General features: G+C 36.9%; 1 protein-coding gene across 5 annotated transcripts in view; it reads left to right on the top strand.

Moving 5' to 3' along the window:
• The window catches only part of REV1 (REV1 DNA directed polymerase), a 56211-nt gene that overhangs the window by 40272 nt on the left and 2693 nt on the right, over window positions 1–13246 (top strand). For all 5 annotated transcript variants that reach the window (XM_048325596.1, XM_048325586.1, XM_048325606.1 and 2 more), the window contains 5 exons: window positions 3271–3373; window positions 5522–5678; window positions 6056–6258; window positions 8038–8271; window positions 12306–12414. In XM_048325596.1, coding sequence (XP_048181553.1) covers window positions 3271–3373; window positions 5522–5678; window positions 6056–6258; window positions 8038–8271; window positions 12306–12414 — 806 coding nt within the window. The remainder of the gene's footprint in view (window positions 1–3270; window positions 3374–5521; window positions 5679–6055; window positions 6259–8037; window positions 8272–12305; window positions 12415–13246) is intronic.

Below are 13246 nucleotides of genomic sequence, written 5' to 3'. Positions count from 1 at the left end.
TAACCAGCCAAGTTGAAAGGTTCTGGTGCTGCATAGTGTTCTCTCTCCCTGAGCTGTGTGATGTTGGGTACTTTACTTTTTCTTGAGAGGCTTTCTGCTGTTCCTTGATAGATCTCTTACTGATTGTGACAGTTGGAGTCAGTTCTCAGGGAAAATTGTGCTTTGTACTTGTCAAGAAAGATGTCTGATAGTACAGTAGTCCTTCAAGTCTAGAGTGCATGGAAGCTATGGCAATATTTGCAGAATGATTTGCTGCAGAAGACTGAGAGGCCATTTTGAGTTCTGAAGATGGAGCTGGCATCAGACACCTTGGACTGAAGTCATTCATTTTAGTACAGACAAGTTTGGTAGTGTTGAATCTTGTGTTTCCTGTTGTTTTACCAGTAAATCTGCAGAGAATTTTTTTGGTCCTAGAAGAGACAGTGAAGTTCTGAAGTGGAGCTTAGAAAGTTGAATCTCAAAATTACAAGGTCAAAGACTGGTGCCCCATGTTTCAGCTTTTCAAGAAGGCAATATGTTCAGATCTCTTGACCTTCACAGTTACATTTCTTCATGTAGGTTTAAGTTCCTCATCAGAAGTGCCTTTGTTTTCTTGTGTATCCTTATCAATGGAATAAAGTTCCTTTCTATCTGGGCTCCCCATAGCACAGTCTCATCAAGATGCTCCCTGTAGTGGCTACCCATCCCTGAAGAAATGGGATAATCCAATTGTTCTGCGTGGGTAGTCAGCTGATACGTTGCTGTCAAAGGAGTAGGACCCTCAGCTTCCACAAGCAGTGCTGTTACTCCTATTCATTGTTCTTTGTTCCTTATTGATCAACTGAATGATGTTGACTAAATATTTTTTAATCTGAATTTTATTTATATACTTGCATACTGAAAACACAGGGATATAATCTAGGTGTAGGTATCATAATGCTGTTTCATACAAGATTTCATATAAGATTGTCATGGAACCTTCTAAATACACATCTATTCTTCAGGCATACACTATCAAAGCAGTTGTTCCTTCAGTGCAGGATGATCCTGGCTTTTGAGAGACGATAGGTCTTTTCTACTTTTCCTTCCATCTCAGGTGGTTGTAACAGACTAATCGCTCCTGAACTGACAGGTCATTTGGTCAGAGTTGCTGATAACAGAAGAGGTGGTGGAGTTCACAGATCACAGAATATGCTGAATTGGAAGGGACCCCCAAGGATCATCAAGTCCAAGTGCATGGCCCTGCACCATCCACATGCCCAGGAGTTTTTTCAGTGGGTTAGAGTTCAGCAGTAGGACAACAGTTGAACAGTAGTTCAACAGTAGGTTGCATGCATAGAACCTGTCGTGCTTGTGATCTTGTTACATAGAATTCAATTCAGCTGTAATAAAAACCGAAACTACAAAATTCATGTTTCACTATAAGAAGCTCATCACTTCTTAGAATTGGTATATATATCAAGAAGAAAATCCATCAGTTTGTACTTTTGTTTTCTGGCTGTCCTGAATTCTTCAAGCTGAAGATTTACTCTTAGCAGCCTAATCTGTAATATTGAGTGTGCATTGGCATAGAGCCTTATTCCTCCTTCGCTTTAACTAGTGTCAGAGTGCGTTCTCATGAACAGATCAGTGCTTTGTACCCCTTTTCTGTGGTCAGGCATACAAATGTACACATGCCCTGAAATTTCCCTAATTCATGAAGTCTTCAGTAAGGTGAGGGGGCACTCAAGAGTGCAAAATTGTTCACACATCACTAAAGTGGTTCAGATGCCGGGATTTTGTTTGGTGGTGTCTCTGTTTCTGCTTCTGGCTTTCCAGTGACCTTATCAACCCCATTCAATCCAGGTTATGCTGTAGGTGCTGTATTTCTGTCTTTGTTCGATCATTTCTGTTCAGCCCAGTGAAAGGCTTTTTAGCAGTGGAAGGGTAAACTCCAAAAGTTTGCATCCAAGTAAATGGATTAGAATCTCAAGAGTGGTGTTCCCCCAAGTGACCGGCTTCTCTCTTCAGTTTAAGATTTTCTCTGTAGCTATAGCTCATGACCCATTTCTTGCTCCCTTACCTCACAGAAGTTGCTTGCTATGGTTTCTCATCCTGCAAGATTTCCTAGGATGATAATCATAGTGCTACAAAGGATTCAAACTTGCAGACACACTTCAAATCAAATTCAGCTTTTGAGATTAAATGGTATTTGTACTGCATCTCTGAAACCCAGTCCTGATCGTTCAACATAGACCTTTTTAAAATATTTTTCTGAAATTATGTGTACGTTTAGACTCGTGGTGATATTGTTCCCTTTTTCTTAAAAATACTAATAGGTAAAGCTTAGGGAGATCTTCATATCATTCACAGTAGGAGGGTTTTTTGGTTTCATATTGGCAGAACTAGATCTTTCCAGAGATCACTTGGCTGTTCCATGGTGGTTTCTGACAGATTCATAAGCAGAGTAACACCATCAAATTGTTTAGTAAGTTGTCAGGATGGCACCCTGTCAAAACACCAAACTTCATTTTGTTTATGGAGCCCACTCCACCAGAGCTAAAACTGCATCAGTTATTTCAATGAGAAGACTTTACATCACTCACCTACATTTGATGAGCCAGTTGAAATTCTGTCCTTACCTATGTCAAAGGCTAGGCCATTAGAGAATCCAGAACTACCAAGCACTGCTACTGCCCTGCCATACTCTCAAGGGGCAATTTGTAAAACTCACAGCCAGGTTGTTTTGTTAGACTTGTTGCAAAAAATTGCCCATAGCTTAAGATAATTTGGAATGTTGTTTAAAGTTACTTGCCATTAATTCTAATTCCTTGTTGTTTGTAATCCACATGCACATGCCTGTATCTGTTTCCCCTGAGTTCCTTTTGAAACTCTTGCTGTAAACATTTGGCAATTGACAACTGAAATAGTACTGAGCAAACTCTCTGAACCAAGCTTGAGTGAAAGATAGAAATGCACGAGTGTGTTTTTGTGCAAAAACTTTGTGACCGGCTTCAATTGATTGCATATATGTAAATATATACTAAATTTGACCTTTTAATGTGTGGACTGCTTACTGAGAATATTCGTTAGTAAGTATTCTGCTTTTCTTACTTTTTCTGTAGATCATGCTTAGTTTTAACTACCTTTAAAAAGAAACCACAGAAGAAATAAACAGTGTTCTGTTTCTGTATGCCAAGAAATTATGATCTGTCTTTCTTTCGGGTCCTCTTGGGACGTTAATACAGAATTTTTGTCTTAAGAATTTGTGGAACAGTTTCCTTTTTAATTGTAATTGTTTATTCTTTCTAGGACTGTGACTTTAGACCATGCAACAGACAGTGCAAAAGTAATTGGGAAAGAAACTCTGAACATGTTTCACACAATGAAACTGAACATATCCGATATGCGTGGGGTGAGTTAATGGGAAAACTGAAATTCATTCTCTTTATCCACCTGCTTTATTGTCTTTCATGGATTTTCAGTTCTCCATGGTAGATGATAAACAAACTTAAGCAAAAGTGTAGGTAATACAAAGTCTATGTAAATTAGTGAATGCAACCATATTATATTTTATAACCTTTGAAAAACTTGGTTACAAAGCCATAAACATAAAAAAATAAATTTTTTTTATATAAATTAATCCACAACTTAAAACAGCCTGTGGTAATGAAGTAAGACTGTGTCTTCTACTGTTCTATCAGCACATGTAAATTTTATTTTGTCTTAGAATTTTCTGTAAACTTTTGCCATACATTAATTATGTAACTAGTATAAATAGTGTTTGTAGTGCCAATCAAAGATAGAGATTAAAGGAGCTTTTGTTCTAGACTGCAAGTCTTAGAGCAAGAAGAGTTACCAGCCTATGGGTTGGCCTTTGTTTGAAGGTGATTTTCTGGCTCTTTTGATTCATGGTTTATTTTGGAACTCTTGCTCATCTCACTGGTTTTGTCATAGCAATGTGACGCTATGATGCTGCTGTTCTGACATCAGCCATGTGTTGAAGTGGAACAGAGAATCTCTAAAACAGACTTGCATTAATTTGTGATCTGGATATAGAAGTAGAGTTTTGATTCACAATGTTGCCTTGCAAAGTCAGCTCCTTGGCTTGGAGTTGAGGAAATATTTACCATTCTGTCCCTGTCTTTTTCTAGTTTCTTGTCTGTTTCCTTTGCTGGGTTTGATTTGTGATGTCATTCTATTTCACTGGATTTCTTTTGAGAGTATTCGATTCTTAAAGTTAGTGTCCCCTAGTTTTTGGACACGATGTTTTACAAAACAATGTACTACTGCTGACCATGTGGCTCTGTTGAGTTCTGGAGGGGCCCTTCCATTCTAGAATATATAGTCAAGTCCAGATCCATCCAGGGTCCCTCAGTCTCCTTTCAGCTGATTTCAGACATGCCCAGTGTATATGTCTTATGTGGGAGCTAGTCCCCTTAAGCCTTATTTATACATGAGGTGAGTCATGCTTTAAAGTTGTCTTTTCCTGTTGCTGTCTAGAAAAGATCCTGAACTGATACCCTTAGTTGTTTGCCCATGCTTGGGCAGATAAATGCGCTCAGTTGTCCCATAGACTTCACATAACTCTTGTCCTAAAAGGCAAAAAAAATCCCAAGGCAAAGTTGCATAGTACAACAAACACAGTACTCACTCCAAATGTTTCATTTAAGTTCTAGAACTCAAACTTAGAAATACTTCAAAGCAAAAAGATAAAAGCACAAAGAAGAACTTTTACAGTGATGATGTCATATCCCATTATTGCAACTAAGAAGGTGTTAATAAACAAAAATCTTACTATGTTATTAAAGGAGAAGACCTGGTAGAAATATATACACTAGCTCCTTCATGCTTTCTGAGTCCCATATACAACTTTTTCTAAGTGTGAGGTTTTTCTCTTTACATTTATGGAGGACTGGCAATAAACTCACACAGTGCACCAGTGCATTCTTAATTAGACACACATTTTGAACCCCTGCTGATCTGGTATTTCAAAGTTAAATGAAAAACCAGGATGTCTTGAAAAATGAGGAACACCTCATCAAAAAAGACTAATTCTACCAAAGTACTTTTATCCGCTGAGACTTTGCAAAAACAGTGTCTACAAGTCAAACAATAGTATTTTTCTTATTTGTAGACTGAAGTGATGGATTTAGTATACATTGTCCTTGGGGAAAAGCATTGCTTTTTTAGCCAGATGTAATACTAACCACATTCTTGTCACTGTTTCTGAATTTGTTATTGTCTAAGAAATTTCGTAAAAAACACATTGCTTCATGAACCTGTTAACAGCACTTTTTTGTATCAGAGAAGTTAAGATGGTAGTATCTTTGTAATTTCTTAGTTGTTGGATTGTGGTGGATATTCCTGGGATTTGTTTGGGATGTTTTTAGCGGCTGTTTATGTGTAATTTCAATACAGTTTTATTTGTCCTCTCACCCACCCACAACAGGCAGCCAATTCCAAAGAAGGCAATGCTATCATGATATAATTACAGATTTTTAAAATTTATTTTATTTATTTAAAACTTCATTAAATGAATGCATTTATGTTTTGGATTTAGGTTGGGATTCAGGTACAGCAGCTAGTTCCCATCAGTAAAACAACTTCAGCTCACTCAACAGTACAATCTGGACATTTACCTGGTGGATCACATTCAGTTATTGATCTTTTTCATGTTCAGAAAGCAAAAAAGCGCTCAGAAGAAGAGCATAAGGAAGGTCAGTAAGCTTTGTACTTGGCACGTGTGATAATGATGGGTTCCGAAGGACTCTTAACATGGATCACCTTTTGGAATACATGTTCAATATTACACCAGTATAAATTAGGCAACATAAACTTTCTGAGAGTGGGGTTTGCTGCTGCAAATGAAAATGCTGCTAATAAAACCTTGTATAGGATTAGTCCAATCGGGTTTTTTTTGTTTTAGTTAATAGTAACAGAGGATACTTTGAAATAGAAAGTGTTATGATTGTGCTATATATGTTGTAAACTCTTCAGCAAATAATGCTAGAAATTACCTTTTACTGTGTCTTGAATCTTCAGATTAATTATAACTGTTAGATTATCATTCTGTATTTTGTTTCCATATGTACAGTATTTGTGGCTGCTATGGACCTCGAAATATCTTCTAATTCAAGAACTTGCACTTTTCTTCCATCTCGTGGTACCAATCTCACACCTGGTCTCAATTCTAATGCCAACAACACCGAGTCTGCTGTCAAGTGGAATGGTGTGCATTCTCCTATCAGTGTAAAATCCAGGCTCAATTTGAGTATTGAGGTTCCATCTGCTTCCCAGGTAAACCTGAGAATATGAAATATCTGCAGGATATTGTAATAACTTGGGATTGTCTGTCTTATTTGGATAGACCCAAAAGGAGCTCCTTTTAAATAAAAAGAGTTCTAGTAAAGTACAGTGCACAGTAAGTAACTGTTACTGATGCAGAAGTATTTTGCCTTAATAAAATAAATCATGTTGGAGTTAGGATGCACACTTAACATTTGTACAGGATACTGCTATTTAGATGAGAGGAGGGCAATCTTTATTTAAGTAAAATATTTCTGTGGGTTTGAGGGATTTTTTTTTTAGGTGTGTTTTAACGAAGGGACAGCCTTCATTGTTTCCACCCCACATGCTGTTCCAAGTAGACATCTGTTAGAAGGGTCTGCTGTGAAACAGCTGCACAGAATTCTGCAGGTATTTTAGGTATAAGCAGATTTACTTGCTCTTCTGTAAAAGTCTGTAATTTAAGTGTCTGTAATTTAAATCTCTAAAAGCATTTCTGATTTTTTTTAACAGCTTTCTCAAATATTTATCGATTTTTAAGAAGCAAATTATGCTTTTGGCAGGAAACTTGTTCCTATAATGCAATACCCAAGCCAGCTCTGGATCTAGAAGTTAGTTGACTGGAAAACGTGAAGCTCTGTACACTCAGATGCTTCCATAAGAGGAATATGTATAAACAAGTGAAAAATGCACCAGGTGTGCAGTAGAGTTCCTAAAACTTTGGTGGCGTTATGGCACAATATCTTTCCTTCTGCTTTTAACCATATTATAATCTGGAATGTAATAAAAAATTCAGTGCAGGGAAAGAGTGGTGAGAGTTAATGCCACACTGCTGTTTGTATACTGTGTGAAATGAAAATGAAAATAACAGGAAGGTATTTTACACCCAGGATTCCTAGGAAATGATAGAGTTATATATGCAGCAAATTTGGAATGAGTGAATACAAACAGAACATGGAAGAGTAACTGAAGTGATTAACAATACAGACAGCTTTCATCAAAACCTTTGTTACCAAACCAAGTAGATTTTAATAGATTTTTGTGGTTCTTCTCTGTAAATCCAGAATCTGGTCATAAACTCCAAATTTTCTTCTTAAAGGTAAAAGATAAACTATTCTAACACTGCTATGAAGTCTTATTCAGCAGAACTTAGAGGCAAACGTTGGCATTTCTCTACACAGTTTATTCAAGTTTTACTTGTGAGAAAAATGGTGCTGTACATCTGCTCGTCAATTGTTTTCATTCAGTCACTTGTGCAGCTGTCATTGTACACAGCAGCTTCTGGACACTGAGAGGTTATCTCAGTTGATAATTGATAGTAAGTAAAAGCCTATTTCATCGTCCAACTGGCAAGTCTGAGAGTGTGCAAGCATATGTAATGCCACTAAAGTAAATCAGTAACATGCACCCTAGAACTGTGTAAAGAGAGAAATTAATTGCTTACAGCTTTGTGCCAGACATCAATTTAATATTTGTATCAACGTGTTGCCTGTATAATTTGAAGTCAGAATTTGGGTTTCCTTATCATTAGGTAACTGTAGAGGAAACCCTGTCTGTGATTTTTGGTAAGAAGACTGATCATTGTGAAAAGATAAAACTGAGCATTCATATTTGTTGAGCTGCTTAGTCTTAAATGACATTTTGCTGCTGCAGAGTGTAACTCTCAGGTTCCTAAAGATGTTTGCATACACAGGTTAATATGTAGCAGGTTTTGTAAAATTCAGGAACTGTATAACTGTATAACTGTTACCTATTCCTTCGAAAAAACTAAAAGCCTTTATATACTTGTAGCTAGATAAGTCTGTGCTAGAAGCTCTGCCACCTGATCTCCGAGAGCAAGTAGAGCAAATGTGCACCGTACAGCAAGGAGAGAGTTACGGAGAGAGCAAAAAAGAGCCAATAAATGGATGTAACACTGCGCTTCTGTCACAGCCAGTTGGAACAGTGCTTTTACAAATACCAGAGCTCCAAGAAACAAATGCCAATATGGGAATCAATGTAATAGCCTTGCCAGCTTTCTCACAGGTAGGATGTTTGCACAGTATCAATAAACTACTTATAGGAAGTTAAAAGCTCTTTCTTGAGACAGCATTAACTAGAACCTGTGACTTCCCAAAATTGTTCTTGGTCCTTTAATGTCTTCTAAAAGTCTGCTTTTAAATGTTACATTATCTGTCAGAAACATAGTATGATAATATTTACTGAAGATTATAGTCATCACTATGCCTGTGTTTAATGTAAAAACCCCCTCATATATGGTTTACTTTGCAATCCAGTCTGTAAATAGCTTTTTTGTCTGCATTGCAGCTGAGTTACACTGAACTATAAGTCTGAAGCAATCCTAAAACCTGCTTAGCTAAGTCACAGGAGACTTACTCTGTTTGTGTGTGTTCTGATGGAGTGAAAGCAGCCTCTGCTAACTTCTTCTGTAGATGTGGTTGTTTGTATCACATTCCTGAGAAAAGGGCAGTCATGGCTAAAAGTTGTGCATCTCTCCATATGGAGATAAGAAGTTTTTAAATGGACTCATATACAACATGTCCAGGATGAGAAAAGAGCAAAGATGGTTGTCAAAATAGGGGCCTGAAGGGGCAGCAGGTAACAGTAATGATGCTTGTAATATCGTTCCACTCTTCAGTCTAAGATGGTGCTGAACAAATGTAATGTAAAAATTAAAAGAAAAAAAATTCAAAAATCAAAGATTGGGTTACCCAGAGATACACTATCTTGTATTGCATCATTTAAAATGGAGCAGTGTTTTTATTTTTTTGTTTCCTTGCACCTTTGCTGTTCTCAAATGAAGTGATACCACCTAATCACATTTACAGAGATTTGTTGCTGTTTCTAAGGCATGATGTTGCTTAGCCGACAAAAAATCCAGAGAAAATAGTGTAGAACTTCCACTTAACAGTTAATGCATAATTGTTATTTAAAAGAATATGTAGTCTATTCTGTTACTAAAATTTCCTCACCTTGATTCGAATTCATTGGTTCAGAAACAGTTGTGTCGATTTTTATTCCTGAACTGCAGATTTTGGGTTCCCCTATGGAACTAGTGTGCAAATAATATTTGAGTTTTCCCTGCCCCAGCTGTTTCAAATTTTGTAGTTACATCTGTCCATAAGCAAGATGTGTGTTAAATTAGACTGTGCTCTGAAGTACACCCCTCCACACTTGGCTTACCACTCAGTACTGTTTTTCACGGTGAATAGTAACTGCATATGACTTTCTATAAAAATTCCTTTTAGTTTGTTTATGCTTTATCTGTCTAATCATTAGGTAGTCGAGAATCGATCGTTATTTTCTAAAACAGCGTTACTTTTTGAAGTTTTCTTAAAAGGACCTAGTTTACACTCATTTTTTGCATTGTTTTTTTCTGTCTCTATCTACAAACGTATTTTGTGACCCAGTTACTTGATCCAAAAATGCAGCTCTTTGTTTGAAGATGTAGTTCAAGAAGAATTGAGTACTCCCTATTTATTTGTCAGGGATATCCATACTATTTATTTGAGAGAGTGCCTTATGCTCATACTCCAAATTTTCTCCTGAAAGCCATTCAGCTTTCTTTATTGGCAAAAAGAGGACTAATATTTACAATTTGCATTCTCTGAGTTAGGTCCAAGTTTAATACCTAGAATACTATGGTTGAAAAGCTTCCTGTAGGCTTGGTGAAAAAAAAAAGCTAAACCCAGTTCATTAATATAGGAGGATTTTTTTCAGTGTTAACATCAAACATGGTCTTAATTCAGAAATACCATTTTACTCTAAGTACAGTTTGACACATTTTTTCTCTTAAAGTCTTTGTGGGAGTGTATATGCTATGACTGTGCAGAAACATTTAAATCTACTTTGTGGCCCATGAAGCAGTGAAATCAGTAGTAAGAGGTTTTGAGTACAGAAATACTGCCAACCACTCCAAAATGAGTACTTTACTTACAGCAGGTGTAAATTATGCCCTGCCATCTTTTTATAGCTTCATAAGGTTTGTTTTTCAACTCTTCATTCCTGTTGTCTGAGCTGAGGTTTTATGATCAGGTGCAAAGCCAATTGGCTGATAGTGATTTATTCATTAGAAAACTTGTGGAAAATTTCCTTTGTTACATAAAGTTCTCCTCTAAAAGTAATCCAGATAGGTTGCATTCCCTTTCCATCAGTTGCTGAAGTAATCTTAAAATTCAGAATAGCTGCTGTATATCTCTGCAGCCTGAATCCTGTAGAAGTGTAGGATGCAAAAAGTAAAGATTACAGATGCCTAGAAATGCATGACATTTGTAGTAGTGGTGTTAGTTAGTGGTGGCAAGTTTTCGTCTCATCCTTACATTGTCTTGACATGGTACAGATTCCTCCTAAGGAAATTGATATAAGCACATCAGAAATACTGATAGCCATATGCTGAGATCATCCATGGCTTTATAAAACCAAGGTTCTCCATAATGTGAAAGCTTTCACATACCTGTATCACAGTGTTAGGACATTGTACAATCAGTTACCTGAAACTCCAGTTACATTGGAGAATTCATATGAATTCGACTGGTGGCTTTTCTAACTGAATTTTTCCATGTTATTCTCTTGAGAGAGCAGTGATGGGGGAATAACAAAAATGGATCCAGTTTGTGTACTGCATTGTTTCTGCATTAATTAAGTGGCGTACACAAAACACAGTGTCAGTTCAGAGCATTCCAAACCCTTGACTCTCAAATGCTTTACCAGAGAACACTAACCTTTTTAAAAAGGTTTTATTAAGTAAAATTTGTATTTAAAAAGATAACTTACACCTGTGATGTAATTGGCTGTATTCCACTATAGTGCTTTGTTCTGCACAATGTATATGGTAATTGAGATCAGAGCTGTTCCCGTTTCCTCCTTCAATTAGTGCATGTTCTGCGTGGTGAAAAATTTGTGTTGACTCATGGAGTTCTGAGAAGGGAAAAAACTTGTGCTAAATTGGTGAATTCTAACCTGTAAGAGCCATGTTCATGTTTATGATCTGTATTATTTAGACATCAGGTGTGTGAATTGCACACTGTATCTCCCTGTCATAGCATACATGTTTTGGTGTAAAAAATTTAAATCTCTATTGAAAATAAGAGATAAATTTTAATACATTTGCAGATTGTAATAAATACGGTATCTCAGATAATGATAGAAATGGCATTGTGGCCTCAGAATAGTAATTGTAGTTTTGACTAATTTTTTGTTGTTTGTGCACATCTCTGAATTTTATCAGTGAAATGAAGGGCACTCTGCCACTGGCAGATTTAATCTACTAAATGATAGGTTTGTTTTTTTCCATTAGATTTTGAAGATTATGAGCTGAAAACACTGTCCAGTAATAATGGGAAACTCCAAATACAAAATGACTCTTGTCACTGATTTGCTACTTCAGACACACAGTGAGAAAAAATAACTGATAATACAAGACATTTTATTTTGTCCATATGAGTGTGTTTGGCAATTGGCATCAAATTATTTCCTGTCTAGAAATAAAGTCCCTGGGACAGTTGCAAGGGACTGTGCTTTTATCAGTCAAGCAAGTGGTGGACAACTGTGGGAGAAAGAGATTAAACACTTTTGTGCTAGGTCAAAATATGACATAGCTGGACTTGGCTTTTCCGTGAGACCATTTCCAAGAATATTGAGTTATACAGCAGCTTGCAGGAAATAGAAGTACCAAAAGAAAAGGAGGAACAAAAGTCTGATGGTCACAATGTTTGTGTTTTGAAATTTGAAGGGAGTGCTCTCTAAGCTAGGCTTAATCCTGCTCTTAATGCAGCTGTACTGGGTATCAATAGGTGAGTAAAGATGGTTAGTGCATTATATGCTCATAATAGTAATTTTATTAAATAATTAGGAGTAATATTAAATGTAAATTTTGTTGGGTTTACAAACTGAAATACACAAAGAAAATGCACAATGGGCTTCACAGTGTTTCAGTTATATCTCATTTATTTTTGCTTGGCATGAAATGTAAATACCTTTTTCATGTGAGTGACCTAGAAGGAAGCAAACGGTGCTGCTCACTGCTAAAATAATGAAATTAATCTTCTGTTACTCTTCAGGTGGACCCCGAGGTTTTTGCTGCACTACCTGCTGAGTTGCAAGCAGAACTGAAAGATGCATATGATCAAAGGCAAAAGCAATCAGAGCAGCAGCCTGCTAACACTTTAGGTGAGAATATATAGTTTTGCATTAGTCTTCTGGTATAGCAGTTGCTTACTATCCAAACAGCTATGCAACCCTAAGTAACAAACTGGAAAATATACCCAAAGTGTCTCTGAAGATGCTGTGTTCAATGGAATTTCTGTATTTATTTTTGACAGACTGTCAGTTACAACCAGCTGTGGTTTCCATTTGCAAACAGGTGCCCAGCGTTACTCAGATGGGTAATTCAAATAATTCAGTTCATGGGGACTCTGGCACTAAGACTCTGTCATTGTGTCATTTTAGAGGCACTAAACTTACCCACGTCCATATGTTTGCAGAGTGGAATCTAAACTTGATGTGTCTTGTGATTTAAAGTATTGCACCTTCTTAAGGTAGTTAAACTGTGTTCAAGGAGCATTCTCATGGTTCCCTGAAACCCATAGCACTGGCATGGCTTTTGGGTAGCTAGAGAGAGATATGCTGCACCTCACTGTATGTCTGATAGTCAGGTGGCTTTACTCTGAGCTCATCATCCAGGTCTCCTTTTTGTAATCAGTAGAAAGAAATAAGACTAATTCCCTGTGAACATGCTTTGTCATAAAAATAGGTTGTAAATGTTATTGGGTTGATTGCCAGTTAAACACTGCATTTTAATTATAATCACTCCCTGATTTCATAGCCAGTGGACTAATGCAGATACGTTAGAATGATGGAGTGAGAGCAATTTCCTTCATAAACTCTGAAAAAGGCATTGTGGGGGCTTTACACTGCTGGCTTTGCTGATAACACTGGTGAGACAGTACTCTGACTGAGGCGAGGCAGTTTGTCCAGTAGATTCAGATTGCACCAGCTGCTT

The sequence above is a fragment of the Corvus hawaiiensis genome, chromosome 2 (genome assembly GCF_020740725.1).
Source record: "Corvus hawaiiensis isolate bCorHaw1 chromosome 2, bCorHaw1.pri.cur, whole genome shotgun sequence".
In the NCBI taxonomy this organism is placed as follows: domain Eukaryota; kingdom Metazoa; phylum Chordata; class Aves; order Passeriformes; family Corvidae; genus Corvus; species Corvus hawaiiensis.
Note: the sequence above shows the minus strand (reverse complement) of the source record. Positions and strands in the feature narration are given on the sequence as shown.